This window comes from Branchiostoma lanceolatum, chromosome 4 (assembly GCF_035083965.1).
Source record: "Branchiostoma lanceolatum isolate klBraLanc5 chromosome 4, klBraLanc5.hap2, whole genome shotgun sequence".
In the NCBI taxonomy this organism is placed as follows: domain Eukaryota; kingdom Metazoa; phylum Chordata; class Leptocardii; order Amphioxiformes; family Branchiostomatidae; genus Branchiostoma; species Branchiostoma lanceolatum.
Genome location: NC_089725.1, coordinates 6,942,293 through 6,960,261, shown reverse-complemented (window position 1 = coordinate 6,960,261; position 17,969 = coordinate 6,942,293). Strand labels below are relative to the sequence as shown.

Genomic DNA, 17,969 nt, shown 5'->3' with positions numbered 1-17,969 from the left:
GCAGGCTACAGATATCCCTACAGCTCAACCAATAGGAGTATCATAGTTGAGCTCCTGGTTCCAATTAGTTGCTAACAGTTGAAATCCCGTTTCAATCCTGGGTGAGGACATCATGGACGGGGCTGTACCTTTTTTTGGAAGGGATGTAAAATGGGGGTCCTGTGTTTGAGGAGGTGCTTAAAGGGGAAGAGCTGGCAAACCTTCACTAGTTGTATCCAGTATTAGATTATACTGCTGCGGGGTACCCTGACGCAGGGTTCGGCAGCAGTTGGCGAGTAAAGATATACCCTTTTACTGAAATAGCAAGGACACCTGCTGCCCTTTGCGCCACTATTATAGGCCAGTGCTGTCTCCAGGACCCGTCCTTCCGTCCCAGGAAGGAAATTTGCTTGTTGGGACAGAAAAAATGTAACCCCATCCGTCCCAATTTTTTATATTTTATGTCTTGAAATTGATGAAAAAGCATTTTTGTAAGCTTAAAATGACAGATTTTACAACGAAAAGTAACAAGATTTGCTCCCAATAGTGAGTGGGACGGGGAAAAAATGTAAAGCTGGAGACAGCCTTGCACCAGGCACTACAAGGGTCTGAACAAACAGAACGAATGGATTACCTTGAGGTGGTAATAGGAGATGACGATGGAGATAGCGACCATGGTGTGTATGATGCTCAGCAGTTGTAGCACAGGCTCCAGGAACTCTAACCCTTCCTCTATGACGACCGAATCAAAGTCTTCATCTTCCTCGTCTCCATTCTCAAAGTCTCCGTTCTCGTCGCCGTTGCCGTTCTCATCGCCGTTTTCATCATCAATGCTGGAGATCTGGACAAAACGTCAACAAAGTGACATTGATATAACTGTACATCAAACCTCCCTCTGCATATGTTAGAACGGATAGGACTTGATGTTTCCTGAGGTACAACTTACTAATCAGTTATTAGCTAGCTAGCAGTGGGTTTACACTAAGAAAAGAAGGAAGACACCCTCATTTTGCAGGGGAAGCAAAGAGGACACCCTGTTTCCCTGGTAATTACATAAACATGTACATGCACTGATGGCCACCAACAAGGTGATGCCATGCAACGCAACCCGCTTCTTCATTGACCGCGCTCTCACCGTAACTACATTTACCCCCTCCTCAAACAACCCTACTCTGTGGATACAGCCGTCCACAAAGAAGGCATAGCATTTTTGTTTTGTCCGCTCTGAAAGAGTTTCAGAGCCAAAATAGCTCAACAGATGTCAGTCCGCATTATCGACAGCCAAGCGAATGTGGCCGTTTTTGTCCGTCAAGGGCTGTTTTTGATGGAGGTGTTTGAAATAGAACGGCTTATGGTGTTCGACTGGAACGGTCCATTGGTCCCCCCCAACACACACACACACAATTATTGGACGCCTAGCTAAAATCCTGTTCCTAAGTTGATGTCTCACCTTATAGAAGAGCAAGATGAAGTTGACACAGAAGGTCACCATCAGAGCCAGATGTTTCATGTTGTAGAAGTTACGAGCGAAGACACTCATGATCTGTTCCACCAGCACAGAGAACTTGTTCTCCGGAGGCTTCTCCTCCTCCTCCACCTTCTTCCTGCGCTTCTTCTTGGGCTGCTCCTCCCCAGATGACTCTTCAAACACCTCATCTTCAATCAGCTCCCTGTCATAGGATCAGGTGATAAGTTTAGCCATCTCGTATCTCCTTGAATGTACCAGAGGGGTGCCTACTACTAAAGGCCTACTGTAGCACCTAGTCCCTTTCATGAATGACAAAAGTCTTTACTTAAAATACCTTTACATAAGGTCCACAGGATGTGGCCACCTTTTGATAGCTCCTTGGATTATTTTTCCCATGTCACAGGAACCCATTGGCAAGCATTAAAGGCCGTCTTACACCAAAATACAACATTTTCTTATAATAATAAACAACAATTATTGCAGTACATAATTTTTTAATACTATTCAGTATTGAGATTGAGGTTTGCCTGGAATGAGCTGTGGTTTTACAAACTATATTGACTTGCATGCCATTTGGAGCTTCATCTTGAGTAAGCTACAGTAATGTGTTAACCCTTAAGCTGCCAGGTTTTTTAGCCAAGTAAAAATCAAAAATGTTTGACCCCTGACCTCCCTCACGAAACCCGCGAAACACCCGGCGGCGCTAACTGCCCTAACTTCCCGGCTTCGCGCGGTACGCGCAGGCAAAGCTGTTTTGTTCTGGGGAATACCCTATCCCGGTTATAACCGGGTCCAGCACACAAGGCATATTTCTGTATCCCTAGTTAAGTCGGGACTGGCAGCTTAAGATTGTAGCAACCATTACTCTAAATGCAGAGATGTTCACAGGGATTTAATTTTGCAGAAGAAAATGGAGTTTTCGCGGTTGTTTTAAGTTTGCGTTTGAAACAATAGTAGCGCTACAGAAACACCAGCAAAAAAATGGTTGCGGTGGTCTTAAGTTTGCGGTAAAGAGCTTACCGCAAAAACGCGAACATAAATCCACCGCAAACATTTCTGCTCAGTATCTGGTATTAACAACGGACTGCAGTGCATAAAATGAAACTTACTCCTCGGCTGCTTCAGCTGCTTCTGCTTCCTTATCTGTGTGAGTCTGAAAGTCAACAGATCAAGATGTCATTTCTAGGAACAACAAAACAAACTGGAACCCTGACACTAAGACATTAAATCCTATCATAAGAAAATTGGAAAAGATGACAATTTTCTTACTGTTAAGCCAATTCCTGTTATCCAAGTACCAGCCATTGTTTGGTGTCAGTGATCACAAAGGGTTTCAGAATACCTTTGATTCACAAAAAGGTTGCCCACAAAATTGCAATTTCATTACATGGAAAATCAAAAGGAGCTTAATGATATGCAGATTTTAGTCAGTATGATAGGTAATAAAGCCAATGGTGAGAAAGTTGGGCTTCGCCGTAGTGGCAAGTTTGTGTCCAAATAAAAATGAAATAAGTCTACAGGTTCAGGATCTTGGGATCTAAAGCCTGCCTCTCACTGGACCCGTGCCATGCTGGTGATATCGCTGTGGCTGATCAACTTGACAAAGCACTCAACAAATTTCATTAACAAAAAACAAATCTTTTTAAGCTTTGTGTGTTTTGTTTTCGTTTTGGTCATACTTGTACATTTTGAATGATATTCACATTATAAAGTCAAAGGTAACACAAATCCAGTTAAGGACGCAGCAACGACACCAGCGTACCGCGGGTCCAGTGAGAGGGGGGCTTAAGAGCCCGGCTTTGTCTTACTTCTTTCTCAGCTGTTTCCTCTTCCTCTTCGTCCTCGTGCTCTTCTTCTGTCTCGTCATCTGTTTCCGCTGCCTGTGCAGCCTTGGCAACGTGAACCATCTTCATCTTCATTTCCCCCTCCTCGTCTCCTCGGATGATCTCCATACCGAACACGGAGGCTATTCTGTTAACATTGAGAATAGAGCAGGGTCAGAAAACAGACAATACTGCAATTCTTGTTTCTTTCACTGTAACTTTATGTTCACTGTTTTCACGGTCACCTCTGTACCGGGAACTTATCATCACCGTGAAAAAACATGTTGTTATCATTTATGATTCATTCACACATCCGTTCTGTAAATCACTTGCTGCCACCGTGAAGTTAACGTTCAGTGAATATGTCCATTTTTCTTACACCGCGAAATTTTGCTACCATGAAGATAAAGTGAATCAGAAATTTGAGCTAAGTTTCCAATAACGTTGGTGGGGGCGTTGGGCTCAGAACCAATAGGTTCCGAGTTTGATACTCCCCATACCCTGACGTTGTGCCCTTGGGAAAGGTACTTTACACAACAGTGGAGTGACACCCACAGAGCCTCTTCGACAAATATGTCCAAAGTGGGTCAAAACCGTACGGATTTGATGCCCCAATGTGCCAACATCTGCACATTTGTCACAATATCCCCCCCCCCAATAACAACACAGTCAAATGTTGCAGGGAATTTTAACAGCCATAGTCAATGCGGTTCTCTCCAGCATTTGGGAAAAAGTATGGAAGTTAAGCACACATCACTACCAGTGGACCAGCCCCCAGCTGTAGTGACTTGCACAAATGTGTGGCCCAAGGGCTACAGAAGGAGATGGGCACCAACCCTCTCCAGAACTGTTGTCCTCACCTTGTGTTTCGTTCCTGTTCCTTGAGGTAGTCGGGTATCTCTCGGTAGATGGTTCTCGATGCCACCGGTGTTTCACCACTGTCTGCCACAGCTTCCTCTTCTGTCTTTTCGGGGAATATTTTCTTTCTTAGCGACCGCATGATCGGATTATTGAACAAAATTTGGAACGCGAGCAGGAAGGCAAACCTGAAACAGGTTCACAATCATGAATTAATAGTTGGTCTTCCATTTCTAAATGACAACAACAATGATTTATATTACCTATCCATACCCAGAAGGGCTTAATACAGTATGTTAAATAACTAAAAGAGAAAAGGATGTACATGTTGTACTGTTGTACCACATCTAAATCTACAGGATACACGACTCTTTTCTCAAAACATGAATGTCGATGAAGTTTCGACAGCCAGGTAATAAGATACGCCAAATAACAGTTACTCAAGAAACTGGATATGATTTTGGAAACGGTCAGACATTTCAAGTTCCTGGCACTTGGGACCTAGCCTTGCCCAGGAAACAGCCTAAGCTCCTAATGGTCCTATATCAAAACAATAGGAACTATTGTCTCCTTTACATCAACCATGTCTTGACCTTGTCTAATTTGTTTCCCTATTGGACAATCTGAAATTGTCTTCTCTTTATTTGCATATCAATTCATACTTTGTGGTTATTACCTGCTGTTCGACAAATCTTGCTCACAGTCACTGACGAAAAGTTAGTGGATTCTATTTGAAACGTCTGACCGTTTTCAAAATCATATCCTGAGTAACTGTTATTTGGCATTTGTAAATGAATTCACAGAACTTTTCCATGCCATTAACTTCCAACATATTCTGAAAAACCGATAATGCACCAACATTTCTATGGCACAACTAAATGTATTATCGTCTTCTTGTGAAGAAGAAGAGAAAAAAAGAGGAACAAAAGAACTCACTTGATAGCTGACAGTCCAAACAGCAAACACCCGGTGATGAATGACAGCAGGAAGAAAAAGGAACCTTTGGCCATCTCGACTGGGGACATTGTTGCTGCCTTCAGTACGTTCTTCTTAATGGTTCCTGGCATGAAGAAGTCCATCAGATTCCCCAGCTGCTTCTTCATCTCACCGATGGGTTTGTTGGGAGACATGCTACACAGGAGGGATGGGTGAAAGTTTGTTTACAGTAGTGTCCTAAACAAGTCAAGCTTAAAGTGTATAAGACACCAATGATATCAAAATCAAAAATTCCCGGAAATTACATAAAACATCATAGTATTGTTTACTAACATAGACATTTGCACAAAATACACACCCTTCAGACGTTGTTGCACATCGAACCATCAAAACATCATACCTCCAGCTTTTGATTCTTCCCACCAGGTAATTACATTAATCAGTGACTTCACTCTTCCGATGACGTCACATTGAGCATGGCAGCCGGTTTGGACTTTGCACAGCGGCTCGGAAAGATTGTTCTTTTGAGAAGCAAACAAGCTAAATATTATATCTTTTAATGGATTGTAATCAGTGAATCACCATAATTGAGCACTGTTTGCTCATTAAATGATGTTTTTCACAAGCCATGGTGTAAGGTTCCGAACTGGCTGCCGTGTTTTTGTGACGTCATCGGAAGAGTAAAGTCACTGATTAATGTAATTACCTGGTGGGGAGATCTGAGAAAAATCAATAGCTGGCAGTATGGTTTCTTATGGTTTCTTAAGTTAAATAACATCAGAAGGGTGTGTATTTGTTTTAAATGTTTATATTCATTGAATGATACTATTTCTATTACAGAAAATAAGAAGATGCTGTATTTTGGTGTCATAAACACTTTAAAAGAAACCCAAGCAATATTAGGGCCCGAAAATCGGATTTTGAAAGTCAATTTATGTAGTCATTTCTATACATGATTAGTTCAAACAACACTATCACAATGTATAGCAACGTCCATGATGCAAAAATGCGACGTCATTGTGATGTGAGATCTCACTGAACATTATTGCCAAGGTTCTTGTAGGCTTGCAAAATTAAGAGAATCATCGTAAGCCACGTTTTTGCGCAGTTTCAAAATGCTCAAAGTATGAAGTTATTACTTGCCAATTGAGATTTGTTTTAAAATATTGAAGTGTAAAATCATTATCAATAATGTGAAATTTTGATACACATTTAGAACATCTGTTATGTGTCTTTTTACTTATTGATAATATGTTAGATATCAAGAATACGGAAATGAAAAAAAAGATGGAGCTTAACCAAGCATTAGGATACACCAATTCAGTTTCTTGCTTCTTTGATTTTTGCATGCAATTCTTAACTTTAGGAATGTTTAAAGGTATCCTAAAAACTTGAGCAACTGGGCAGACAACGACTCCCTCCAACTGTCAGTACCAATTTGAAAGCACTTGGGGCTGTTATGAGGCCAGAATGGAGCATGTAATTTAGAAGAAAAAAAATGAGCAGGCAAAGCTGAGAAGCAAGAACTCAAATTGGCGCAGCCATTTGTTAATTATAAAAGCTAACACATGCCTAAGTAGAGTTCCACCTCACTGGTGACCACACACTACTCACAAGGCACAAGTCCAGGCACTACAATCATGCAGGCACACTGGAAAAAAACAAGTTGCTCCAACTATCATTGAGTTAAGAAACATAAAATCACAACTGGCACATGCAGAAGAACCAACAACCTCCTCGTAGAGATCATAATTAAGGCTTGCAAGGTAGGAAATATGCACCTTTCCTCCGAAAATAATTTCATCAGGTTGGAGTGCTGCTTCTCACCGCTATATGTGGCTTAAGTAGCTGGCACTTTTGCGGTGAGAACACCATCCCAAACGTGGCTAAGCTAACTGGGACGGATACAAGGGGGGATACAAGTTTAGCCTCGTTTGGGATTGTGTTACGTAAAAGCACTACCTACTCTGGCTACTTATAGGGTGAGAAGCAGTACTCCAGTTAGAAGCTCTGAGGAAAGTGTTTGACAGACACCGAAACATCAGCAGGGGAGAGTTACTGGTTGTGTTAAAAGAATTTCCAACATCCTATGCACCTTTATGTTTACTTAATAATTAACTGCCTAAAGTTGGTCTAATTTCATAATGGTGTGATAAAAATGCAAATGCAAAAGAAACAGTAGTACAACAACATCCAAACAGTTATAAGGAACACTCATTCCAAGTTTGTGTACTAGCGACCACCACTCACGTTGATGGCTCCTCCTCCTCCTCCTCCCCTCCACCAATCAGAGCACCCAGGCCGACGCCCTCTGCCTTACTGATGTTGGTGGCATGTTGCATCTGTGAGGTGGAGATAGTTACATGTTTGCTAGTGGTCTTCATTGACTGTTCCTGACAATTACTGCAAGTGATAATGCAACCCCGCTGCTTCGCCATCTGGATCAAATTCCGTGGATCCTAGGGCCCGAGTTCGATCCTAGGGGTGCACTCCAGCTTGAACATTTCGGATGGTGACGTAAAGCATGCGGCCCTGTGTATGAGGGAGCTTCAGGCATTAGCCTCAAGCACCAAACCTCTGCACGTAAAAGAACCCAACACACTTATCAAGAAAAGTAGGGTTTAGTGACCCGGTGTGCTTGGCCAAAAACGTGAGCCGTAGCAAAGTCGCATTGCACTACCACTAGCTACTTGAAAAAGCAGGTGTGAATGGGTACCTGACTTCGGTTGGGGAAGGTCGTATGAAGGTCACCTGGCGATACCGAATGGCAGCTGCCCAGACCCTTACGACAGTTCCACAAAGTTCATGCACATGTACTGGGCTGTTAATTGGTACAAAGCTACAGTAAGCTAAGTCTCTGTGGTGTAGTGGTCTGCACTTCTGTCACTTACCAAATCTGGTTCAACTTACTTGGAACCAGAAGGCCCCAGTTCGTGCCCGTGCACCTCAGGACAAGAGGCGCATTGAGTCATACCAAAGACTTCATAAAAATGGTACATACTTCTGAAACAGTATAGAAGTTAAACACACTCCACTGCCAGTGGACTAGCCCCCTGCTGCAGTGATTTCACCACAGTGTGGCCAAGGGCTATGAAACGGGGATGGTCACTGCCCTATACACCTTATGGTGTGGAACGATTTTAACTTTTTAACTAACAGTAGCCTAAGGTAATGAAACCGATGATAAGTACGTACCTCAAAGATTGTGTCCTCACAGAAGTTGATAAAGGCGTCCAGTTTCTCTTTGTCATCATCTCCGGTTAGCACATTGAAGATGAAGTTTCGCTTGGAGTCCTGCAGAAACAAGGATGCACTGTTGATACACGATCATAATGTTTTGGTTTACATATTAGACATCTGCTTTGAATGAATCTGGATGGAAGGCAATTTAGCACCCTCGATGGATGGCATTTCAGCACTGTCAATACATGATTATAATATTTCAGATATTACACATTGTACATCTGCTTTAAACAAATCTGGATGGAAGCCATTTCATCATTGTCAATATGTGAGAATGTGTTTTAACGTAAGTATACAGTCAAATCTGTCTATAGCGGTCACTCAAGGGACTGGCCAAAACTGGCCGCTAAGGACAGGTGGCCGCTATGGAGAAAATGTCGATTAATTGACCACGAGTGACACATGTTTTCAGTACCCACTGAGATACATTTATTCACCGTACAGTACACATGTAAACATTACATAGGTAAGGCACATTTTAGAAATTCGATTAATGTTCTTTTACTTCTATTATGGGCTTGAAAAAAGAATATTGTATCTGCCAACTCCAAAATCCATGGCTTGTTCGAGCTTCATGTCTGAACAGACCAGCATCGCCATACTCTACTCTTGATCCTTCGCGACTGCTTCGCTGCCAGCACACGCGTCACCAACGAGTTTTAATCATATGAAACAAAGTCCTTCGCAGCAAAATGCCACCTAGTTAGTTAAGAACAAAATATATGTTGCTCAGTTGCCACTTACTGTTCGTTTTCGACCGTATACACCTGATATTATTATTATTATTATTATTATAAAATCGTGGCGACAATTTTCCTTGTCTGTTGTTGTTTGCTTGTCATGATCGGCTTCTACCATTATGCTAATAGGGTAATGAGAGGAAGGTCGCCCTTTTGAGGGCTTTTTTCTTTTCAGAAAATTGCAACAGCCCAAATTTTACATCATAGTAATGTTATCCATATTTAGTTTGAAGCTTTTGGTTACCTAATTATCCTCAGTGATAGTTTGCAGCAAAATAAATTTAACACACTATACCTCCGCAACAGTGGTGTCTTCCGATGACCTTTATGCTGCTCCGCCATTTTGAAAATCGTGTTTGGGCACATTTTCGGATGAATTCCCGGGGAAAACGGAAATATTGGGCCGACGTTGAAACAATTCGCGAACTTGGCGCATCAGATACATGTGCGGGTTGTATTTTCCAAAAACTACCGTAACCTTTGCCCAGTCCAAATGCACAGAAATAGTCAAATATGCTACGATGTACAAACGCAAGCCATGTGAAGAAATACTTCAGTTCGCGTCAAACCATGGATAATCTAACAAAGATAAAACATTCTTGTTTTCTTTATTATTATCCTGTCAAGTTGAGTTCACATAAACTTGATAACTGCATAAAAAAATGAAGATTTTGAACCCGGCGTGCGGTGGCGATGCGGCTTCCACCGCCGCACATTGACCGTTATCGGCAGTGTTACTGTACTCCCGGGACCGAAAATCGTCTGGCCGCGACCGCGTTGGACAGGTGGCCGCTATAGCCTAATTCTTAATGCTTATGTCAATGGGAAAAATCCAAGGGACCGACAAAAAGTGACCACTATGGGCAGGTGGCCGCTATGCAAAGGTGACCGCTAATACAGGTTTGACTGTAATCGTAGAACGAATTACGCAAATCCTTGTTCTTAGATATATCGATAACGGCCGTTTTACACGTCCATACAAGAACACAATCAAACGTTCGACGTCCGTTCATCAGTCACGTTTTCACCGTGTACAGACGTGTTTTATTTGTCTCTGTGTCGTGTCCTGTAAGCTACCATCCGTCATCTCCCTAACTTCATCTTCTCATTGCAGTATCTTGAACTTTAGGGAGAGCAACAACCACCGCCCATTCCCTACAAATACATGATTATGATACTCTAGTTAACATATTACACATTGTACATGACAGTTGAAAGTGTAAGAGTGTACCTTGATCTGAGGTTTTTCCCACTGCTCGATGAATTCTTCTTTGACCTCAAAGTACACCCTTTCCACACGTTCAGCTCCACCTGGAATGATGAAAACGTTTGGAGATCGTTCAAATAAACAAATGAACAAACAAAAAACACAAGTCAGTATACTTACATTGTATCTTGCAGTTAACATTTGGTGAACTTACGAGGTCTTTGTTGATGACTGTCCTTAGGGACGGTCAGGTAACCGAAAACACTTTTTCCCTAGGTCTAAGTATGTAACAAAATAGTCTTACAGACTGCCACAACATGTACATGTAAAACATAAGTCACCTAGGATTTCAATACGTCCCAGGTTCTCCTCAAAGTAGTTCCTCATGTTCTCAGAGAGGTCCAAGAATTTGCTGAGTCTGTTGTCATTCGGCATGTGTTCAGACAGGTTAGTCAGCAAAACTGTAACATTGAAGCCTGCAATGATATAAAAGAGTTCAGAGTTGGTTTGGGTATAAAGTTGGGTCTGGGTACAGCAATGGAAAGGACTGAAATTATCTAACATTAACAGGACTACCTAAAATATAGAGAGAAGAGACTATTCATGATTAAACTTAAGTTGCCTCTTTGATCAGTACAATTATAATAATTCAACTTTTACAGTGACTGCCATAATACAATTGCATATTATGAATGGCCTTTTTATGTCATACCTGGGTGTTCCGGGCCGGGTGATAACTTTGGGTCATCACATGGGCTTCCATAGAATATTTAGAAAAAAAGCCGAGTGCGCCGCTGTCGAAAATTCGAATACTGGATTTGAGCTTTGGAATGTGTGGCTGTTAAAATTTTTTGTTTGAGGACACCAACTGTGTGTTTTCTCGGGTGGGTATGACATAAAAAAAATACAACACGGTGTATTCCGCGTCACCCTCAGTCCCGGCCCTCCCGCGGGTCGGATCACCCTCGGGCCTACGTCCAATCCTACCCGCTGTCTGGCTGGTACCTCGGGTGATATGGAATACCCCATGTTGTATTCTATATCGATCGCTAATCAGTTAAACATATTGCTGTAGACCAAAACTTCTTTCAAGACTGAAAAGAAATGATGACTGAGAGAGCGGAGAAGTGTCCTACCGATTTCCCGTGCTGGCTCGTGGAACATGTCAATGAAGGACTGGTAGTCAATGAGTCCCTCAGCATTGCTCTCAGTACAGGACAGGAGGAAGTCAATTTCTTCCCTGTCAGAAAACAGAAAAACAATGTTTTCGAACAATGTTGCTTGTCTTGTACGTCAACAGCGAATCAAAAGAGGCGGGAAGGCGAAAGTTTCGAACCATCACGGTTCAGAGAGGGTTGAAGGTTTCGTCTTCCCGCCAAACGTCATCACGCTTCCGGCTTCCCAGCGTACAACGCAGTGAATCAAACATCTGAGGAAGGTTGGAGTTCCAACCGAAAATTCCTTCTTTGCGTCGGATCAAAGCTCAAAACTTAACAATATTGTACTCTACCAACACAGATGAGCTTTCATTCGAGCATAGAATATAAATTCTTTACATAAGGTTTTCTAACTTGCTTTTTTCATCCACCAGCTAAAACAAAATTATCACAAAAACGTTACACACTTCACACTGTTCAGTTAGCTAATTAGGCATTAAGTATAACATCAATGGCACTGTAAGACGTTTTGAGTAAAGTCCGCTGTGACCGATTAAATGCTGTCGTTATAACACAGTACTAAAGTTTATCAAATGTACTAAAATGGAGTAAATTTCAAGAAGCATTCCTCTGTCTATGATTTGTAATTTTGAGACAGAGGTATGCTGCACATCACTTTGTTATGTATGCACATATAGTTATTGGTACTAACTCTTCATAGATCTTCTGGCTTTCCATGGCCTTTCTAAAGTCCTTGGGGGAGATGAACGAGTTGTCTGCCATTTCCTGTCGACAACAAACAAATTTCAAGACATTGTAGAAACTTCGTGAATAGTTTCATCAGGTTGGTAAGTCACTGAATAAAAAGACTCTTTTTACACAACCAAGAGATTTATTTCATGGACGTTTGGTGACCATCTGTCACCTTCTTCAAGGCAATTCTGACTGGTTCACATAGCAATGCAGCACAGGTGTCACTGCTTACATATAATAATGAGATGCATTCCCAAAAGCAAAGTATTTACATAATGCGCAATCACAGGGGATGACATCACTATGCAGTCCCAAACGTACAGTCAGAATTGCCTTGAAGAAGGGGACAGATGGTCACCGAAACGTCTGTGGAATAAATCTCTTGGTTGTGTAAAAAGAGTCTTTTTATTCATCGTACAAAGTGTTCAGTCATGGGCACCTAACAGTTAAACACTTAAGTCTGCAAGGACTAAGCGAATGGGAGAAAGTGGGAGAAAACCATACAGGAAATTACGGCATAACATGGGGGTAAAGAAACAAAACAATCAATTTCAAATGACCCAATTATTGCTTCAACAGAAACTGTACTGTTGATTGACAGTTCCCTATTTAGGGGTAACCCTTCCAGTGTCATGGCCCACTTGTTAGTAATTCTGATTGGTCCTGATGCTGGGAGGGCTAATAAGGCAATTGGGATTAAACAGTTGTTATAGAATAAAGGAAACAATGAGGTGTAACAGATGCATGAACAGACATTTGAAATCTTGAAAAAAGAGTGGAGAAGAACTTTTACGCCCTCTTTAACATCTACAGCTAGTTCATTCTGGAAGTATTTTTGGTGACGCCTCAGTGGCGAGCCAAATGGTATAGTATTGTGTGCAGTTTGCAAATATTCTAGGAATTGCACAGGCATTTGTCAACAGGCATTTTATTCTTATTGCAACAGACTTGCAAAAGAGAACTAATCCTTTATCAACACTTGATGCCAAACTCCAACTGGATTTCTATTGTTCTGCAATGCAGGTGAGAGCAGGTAAAATTGAAGATGTGCAGATATATTTATTTTTTATCTATCATGTAACGTTAATAGTTCGTGATGAAATAAGTCTGTTTGAAAACTAGGCAGTTCACAGTTCCATTCTAAACCCGGATGTACAACGGACTTAAGATTTCAGACACTGCTAGGAACACCTTTAAAGAATGTTGTTTTGATGGACTTTGAGGGCAAGTCAATGAAAACTAGCCGCGCAGGTACAATTTGTGTGGTGCAGGTGATGTTTAATGCCACCAGCACGCGGTATGCAGAGAAAAGTATTCTGAGCCATGTTTAAAGTTTGTACAGGGAATAAAAGTAAGGGATGTCGGCAGGGTTATATACACTGAAAGACAGACAATGGTTACACTGAAGTTACAGACCAGGACGACAAAGACATTGTTAGTTACAAATAAAACATAGCAGTTAAAGGGAAAGACCTTTCACAAAAAATGATTTTTACAACATAGGAGTCATGAAAGTATAGACCACAAATTATTGACCCACTATTACGACAAGGCATGTGCATTTGATGACTGAATGGTAGTTTTCGAAAAGAAGTCCTATCTATTTATCAGGCAAGACAACAGAATGTTCCATGAGGTAGCCAAAATGTAAAGAAAATATGTAGATACAAAGTAAACTTATTCTATATAAAATTTTGCATTATAGACGGCCTGGAGCCTTTTCTTATAGCTAGCAAAGTGGTTGTTATCGCGGAATTGCCTCTTTGTATCATGAAAATGGACAGAAACATGACTACATTAAAGGTAAATCTCGGGGTGCAATGACATCAGAGCAAAGACGTCGAAGTGGAAATTCATCTTCTCTCCCTGCCCACAAGTATATTTTTCCCTTTAAAATATTATTCAGCTATTGGATTGGACTTTGACACTAAAAGAAGTAAATATTTTGTGTGAACTTTACACAATTTTTGGGCTCCACAGAGATTTGAAACAACTAATATTTAAGAGACCAGAATCAAATGAGGATCACAATATTCATTTGCGGCATTGAATTATGATGCTCTTGATGGATCAAGTGATCCATTGATAGTTTAACTGTTTCATGAAGGTACAACTGCAATGTTTTCGATCAAGAGTACACTAACTTCTGAGTATGTTTCATTCATTTTGGAGTACACTGAATTACACATACCATCCAAGATATGTCTCTGCTGGGCTTGGCACTATATCACTGTTATTAGACCAAGTTGTATATCAAATAGGCAAAGTTTGCTCAAACTAGTGACAGCATTTAGCTTGAAGTTACAGTAACTTACACAGATAAAGACAACAAGCGGGACAGACATGGCAAGCACATAAAATGAAGCAAGTTGACAAATTGACGCTCAAGAATCTTATCCCTATCACTGCATGGGAGTTGGGGGGAATACATGTATTGTGCAAGAACACTGGCAAAGAAATACACATTCAGTCAACAAGCAGTTCTCTCTCTTTCTGAAACTACAAATAACGATGTGTTAATCATGAGAACTAGCTAATGTCAAAGTTACACGTTTATGATTGAGTGTGGTCTTTGTAAAATACTGTAACAGCAAGCCCTGTGCTGACACAAAATGTCAGTTACTACACTTTGCAACATCACATTTGCAAGGCATATAGAGTTGCAGGATGCAGAATATGAAGCTGCTAATTTCAGCAAGCTGTCAGAGCTCTAATGGGCCTAAGCTGGCATACATAGGTGGCATGCGGTACTCTACATCAATCGATCAAAGCAATTCAACTTCTGCATGTAGATTGTGAGTATGAATCCAAACATTGCGGTATGGCTATTTGTGGGGCATAGGGTATCAACCAATCTGAATGAATAGTTTTCTCTCCTGGGTTTTTATGTCATATTGATGTGCTGAATGCCAGCTTTGTGACGTCATCTCGCAACCACAAAGTCAACAAAGACATCTTAAGCTGGAGTTAATACTTTAAGCTGTGATCTCAAAGAGCTCCATGGACATCTATGGAGGTACCACATAGAAAAGATCAAAAACTTCTTCCAGTTTTACTAAGCAGTCCTCTTCATGAAAGGGGCAAGAATGTTAGAATCTGATAAAAAAAACAAAATCAATTATGTGCTTGTATACATTTTGACTTTCCATGCCTGAGCTAATAAGGTAGCAAGGAAACAATGCTGGCATGAGAATGCCACAGTGACTCAGAAAAAAAAACTCCAAGTGAAGCAAAATGCCAGTGAAAGACTGAATGTTGTACTGTTCCATGGCAGTGTTATTGGCACCAAGCTTAAGATGGTTCTAATATCTAAAAAAAGTTTCAAAATCCAAAGGAATCAATTAATAATCCAAATCACTTTCATTTCTTCATTTTCCCTCTCTAAAACTAAAGGATTTTAGAGGCCACATCAATATTGTCTGCACCAAGATACAGAATTATCATTCCTTAGTTATCTTTTGTTCTTGCCATTATCCTTAATAAGACGAACTCCTCTTGCTTTGTAACAGTTACTGTTGACTAAGGTTGGCTCCTTTATTGATTTTTTATCGTTAGACTTTGTGTTGGGCAAACTGGGGTCATTTTCTTCTCGTTCATGGTGTTGAGTGTTCAATTCTTTAGATTGTTTCCATCCAAACTGGGGGGAAAGAGTCATGTTTAGTTTTGACCATGCACATGTACACTAGGTGAGAAATCACAGGCTCAATTTGTGGGGAACAGCAAACCACACAAATTTGCCCCCTATCCCAGGGCAGTCATGCACCTGCTAGGGAAAGGGGGGGTCACAAAACTGCTGACGTTACATACATCTCCTCTCTCTTGTGCATTTTTTTCCAAGATGGCCTGTGGAAAAACAGTAGCAAAGTCTCAAAATTCATCACAATCACAAGTCATAAGCATTTTTTAAGTTCAAGCACTATTGGAAAGTACTCCATCAACATGAGCTGACGTTCATCTCTTACGCAGCTAGATAAGCTATCAACAAAATAGACTACGGGGCGGGGAAAACAAGTAGTTGTTACTATTTGCCAGTTGCAGGGGAATTTGTGTAGGAGTTAATTTCAACAGAAAAATAGGGGGGCAAGAGGAGGACCCAATCGAAAGTTATTAGAAATGCATTTGGTTTGGGAACAGAGTCTGATGATTCTGTGTGTAGCTTTAACATTTTTGTCAGTGCATACCATTCTAGCAAGGCATGAGGCAAATGCAGGCACAACTTAGCAATATAACCAGGTAAAAGGAAGCCCTTGCTGCAAGCTTTTGGTAAATTGGATTAAAGTTAGTTGGAGATCATCCTTCCCAGTAAGGTTCTGTGCCCACCAGGTTTTTATTGTCCTTAAGAGTAAGCAGCAAAATACAAGGAAAGTGGTTTTATACAAGGAAAGTGGTTTTAGGAAAGCAAGAAAAGAAAAGACAAAGGGGCTTTTTTTGGATCAGCAATTAAGGGAATTTAACTCTACATATGTCTTTAGATAAATATAGCACACAAAACTAGTCTGCTGGGTACAAGTATCTTAGTCGATGTGTGCATGTCTGGGTGCTACGGCTGGAAAAGGAAAGTAGAGAAGTCAGAGACAAACCACCTCTAACATGCAGCAAACATCAATCTTACATAAGCAGCTCTGTAGTTATGGTAGTGGCGATGGGATAATGGTAGGTGGATTAATATGCATTTCACAACAGCTAGTACATAAAATATCCCTTCCTATGAAATGAAAAGTATTGGATCTAATGTCCGCAAACTGTAAACAGCATAAAACAAAAATCAACAAAGAAGCTCTGAGTCTCGTAATACAAAAAAATTGGCTTCTGGACATGCTTGTGAAATGAATGAGCGAAGGACAAGTTATGATTGAGACAGGTTATTTGAGTTATGAAATGTAGTTATGGCATTGTACACGGTTAGCTACACAAATACAATATACATCAAGAAGGTACCTTGAATGTGTCGGACTCTGTGACCTGCTCCAACTTCAAGAACATGTCAAAGAACTGAAGAATCATCTGGAATAAGAAATCAAGAAAAAAACCTTATGAAGCTGCCTTCAGAGGATCACCTACATTGTATGATTATGGTATATTTCTAAATTTTTTTTTCAATCATTCTTTATTGTTTTTATAAAGGACAAGCAATACATAGGACATGCATGGTACGGAAAATAAGGTAGTTTACACACATGAATAATTTTGAGATCTTTGCTGATCTAAGCACTTTTATTCCAATGATTTTGTTTGGCTATACAAAATAATGATAAAAGCAAAGCTACTGTATAAATACCCTAAGTTAATTTCTGGGTAAAATCAGGATCTTAAGTATGCATAACACACAAAAAAGACACATTGAAAGGATTTTATGCGACATTTATGAAAAATCATTTATTGTACATCAAAAAATCTTACCTCAACATTTTGTGATGACTCCACCAGCATGTCTACCATCTGTTTTCCGATGTTTCCATTGACAACATTTCCTATGGAGGGAGGCAGAAGTTACAACATTTGGATTTTTGTGTGAAAGGTTTTCCTTCATGAAGCTGAACAGATCTAAAAAACAACCCTTGGTCAGGAAAACACCATAAAACTGCGTTTTCTTCTTGGCTTGTTTTCGCTGTCAAAGAGTTGGTTACACATTTAGGTAGTCGACATTGCAGCTGGCTGCAGGAAACTAGCCTCTACCAGGCCTTGCAGATGGCTGGGAAACTAGTAGAAATTAGCCAAATAGAGTGAATAGTATGCTAAGAGAGTCGGCTACGGAGAGAGGGTCCAACATGTCATCCCTGCCTGTGAATGAAACCCTCCGATGGC

At 40.7% G+C, this 17,969-nt stretch overlaps 1 protein-coding gene across 17 annotated transcripts in view; it reads right to left on the bottom strand.

Moving 5' to 3' along the window:
• The window catches only part of LOC136432373 (ryanodine receptor 2-like), a 144,056-nt gene that overhangs the window by 11,241 nt on the left and 114,846 nt on the right, over positions 1 to 17,969 (bottom strand). For 13 of the 17 annotated variants that reach the window (XM_066423605.1, XM_066423592.1, XM_066423591.1 and 10 more), the window contains 15 exons: positions 17,565 to 17,635; positions 17,103 to 17,168; positions 15,972 to 16,007; positions 12,124 to 12,197; positions 11,391 to 11,494; positions 10,596 to 10,730; positions 10,279 to 10,358; positions 8,260 to 8,358; positions 7,315 to 7,406; positions 5,065 to 5,259; positions 4,131 to 4,316; positions 3,256 to 3,418; positions 2,557 to 2,600; positions 1,430 to 1,649; positions 614 to 820 (listed from right to left, as the gene is read on the bottom strand). In XM_066423605.1, the coding sequence (XP_066279702.1) occupies positions 614 to 820; positions 1,430 to 1,649; positions 2,557 to 2,600; positions 3,256 to 3,418; positions 4,131 to 4,316; positions 5,065 to 5,259; positions 7,315 to 7,406; positions 8,260 to 8,358; positions 10,279 to 10,358; positions 10,596 to 10,730; positions 11,391 to 11,494; positions 12,124 to 12,197; positions 15,972 to 16,007; positions 17,103 to 17,168; positions 17,565 to 17,635 (1,772 nt within the window). The remainder of the gene's footprint in view (positions 1 to 613; positions 821 to 1,429; positions 1,650 to 2,556; positions 2,601 to 3,255; positions 3,419 to 4,130; positions 4,317 to 5,064; positions 5,260 to 7,314; positions 7,407 to 8,259; positions 8,359 to 10,278; positions 10,359 to 10,595; positions 10,731 to 11,390; positions 11,495 to 12,123; positions 12,198 to 15,971; positions 16,008 to 17,102; positions 17,169 to 17,564; positions 17,636 to 17,969) is intronic. The other 4 variants (XM_066423599.1, XM_066423600.1, XM_066423609.1 and 1 more) reach the window with 1 other exon arrangement.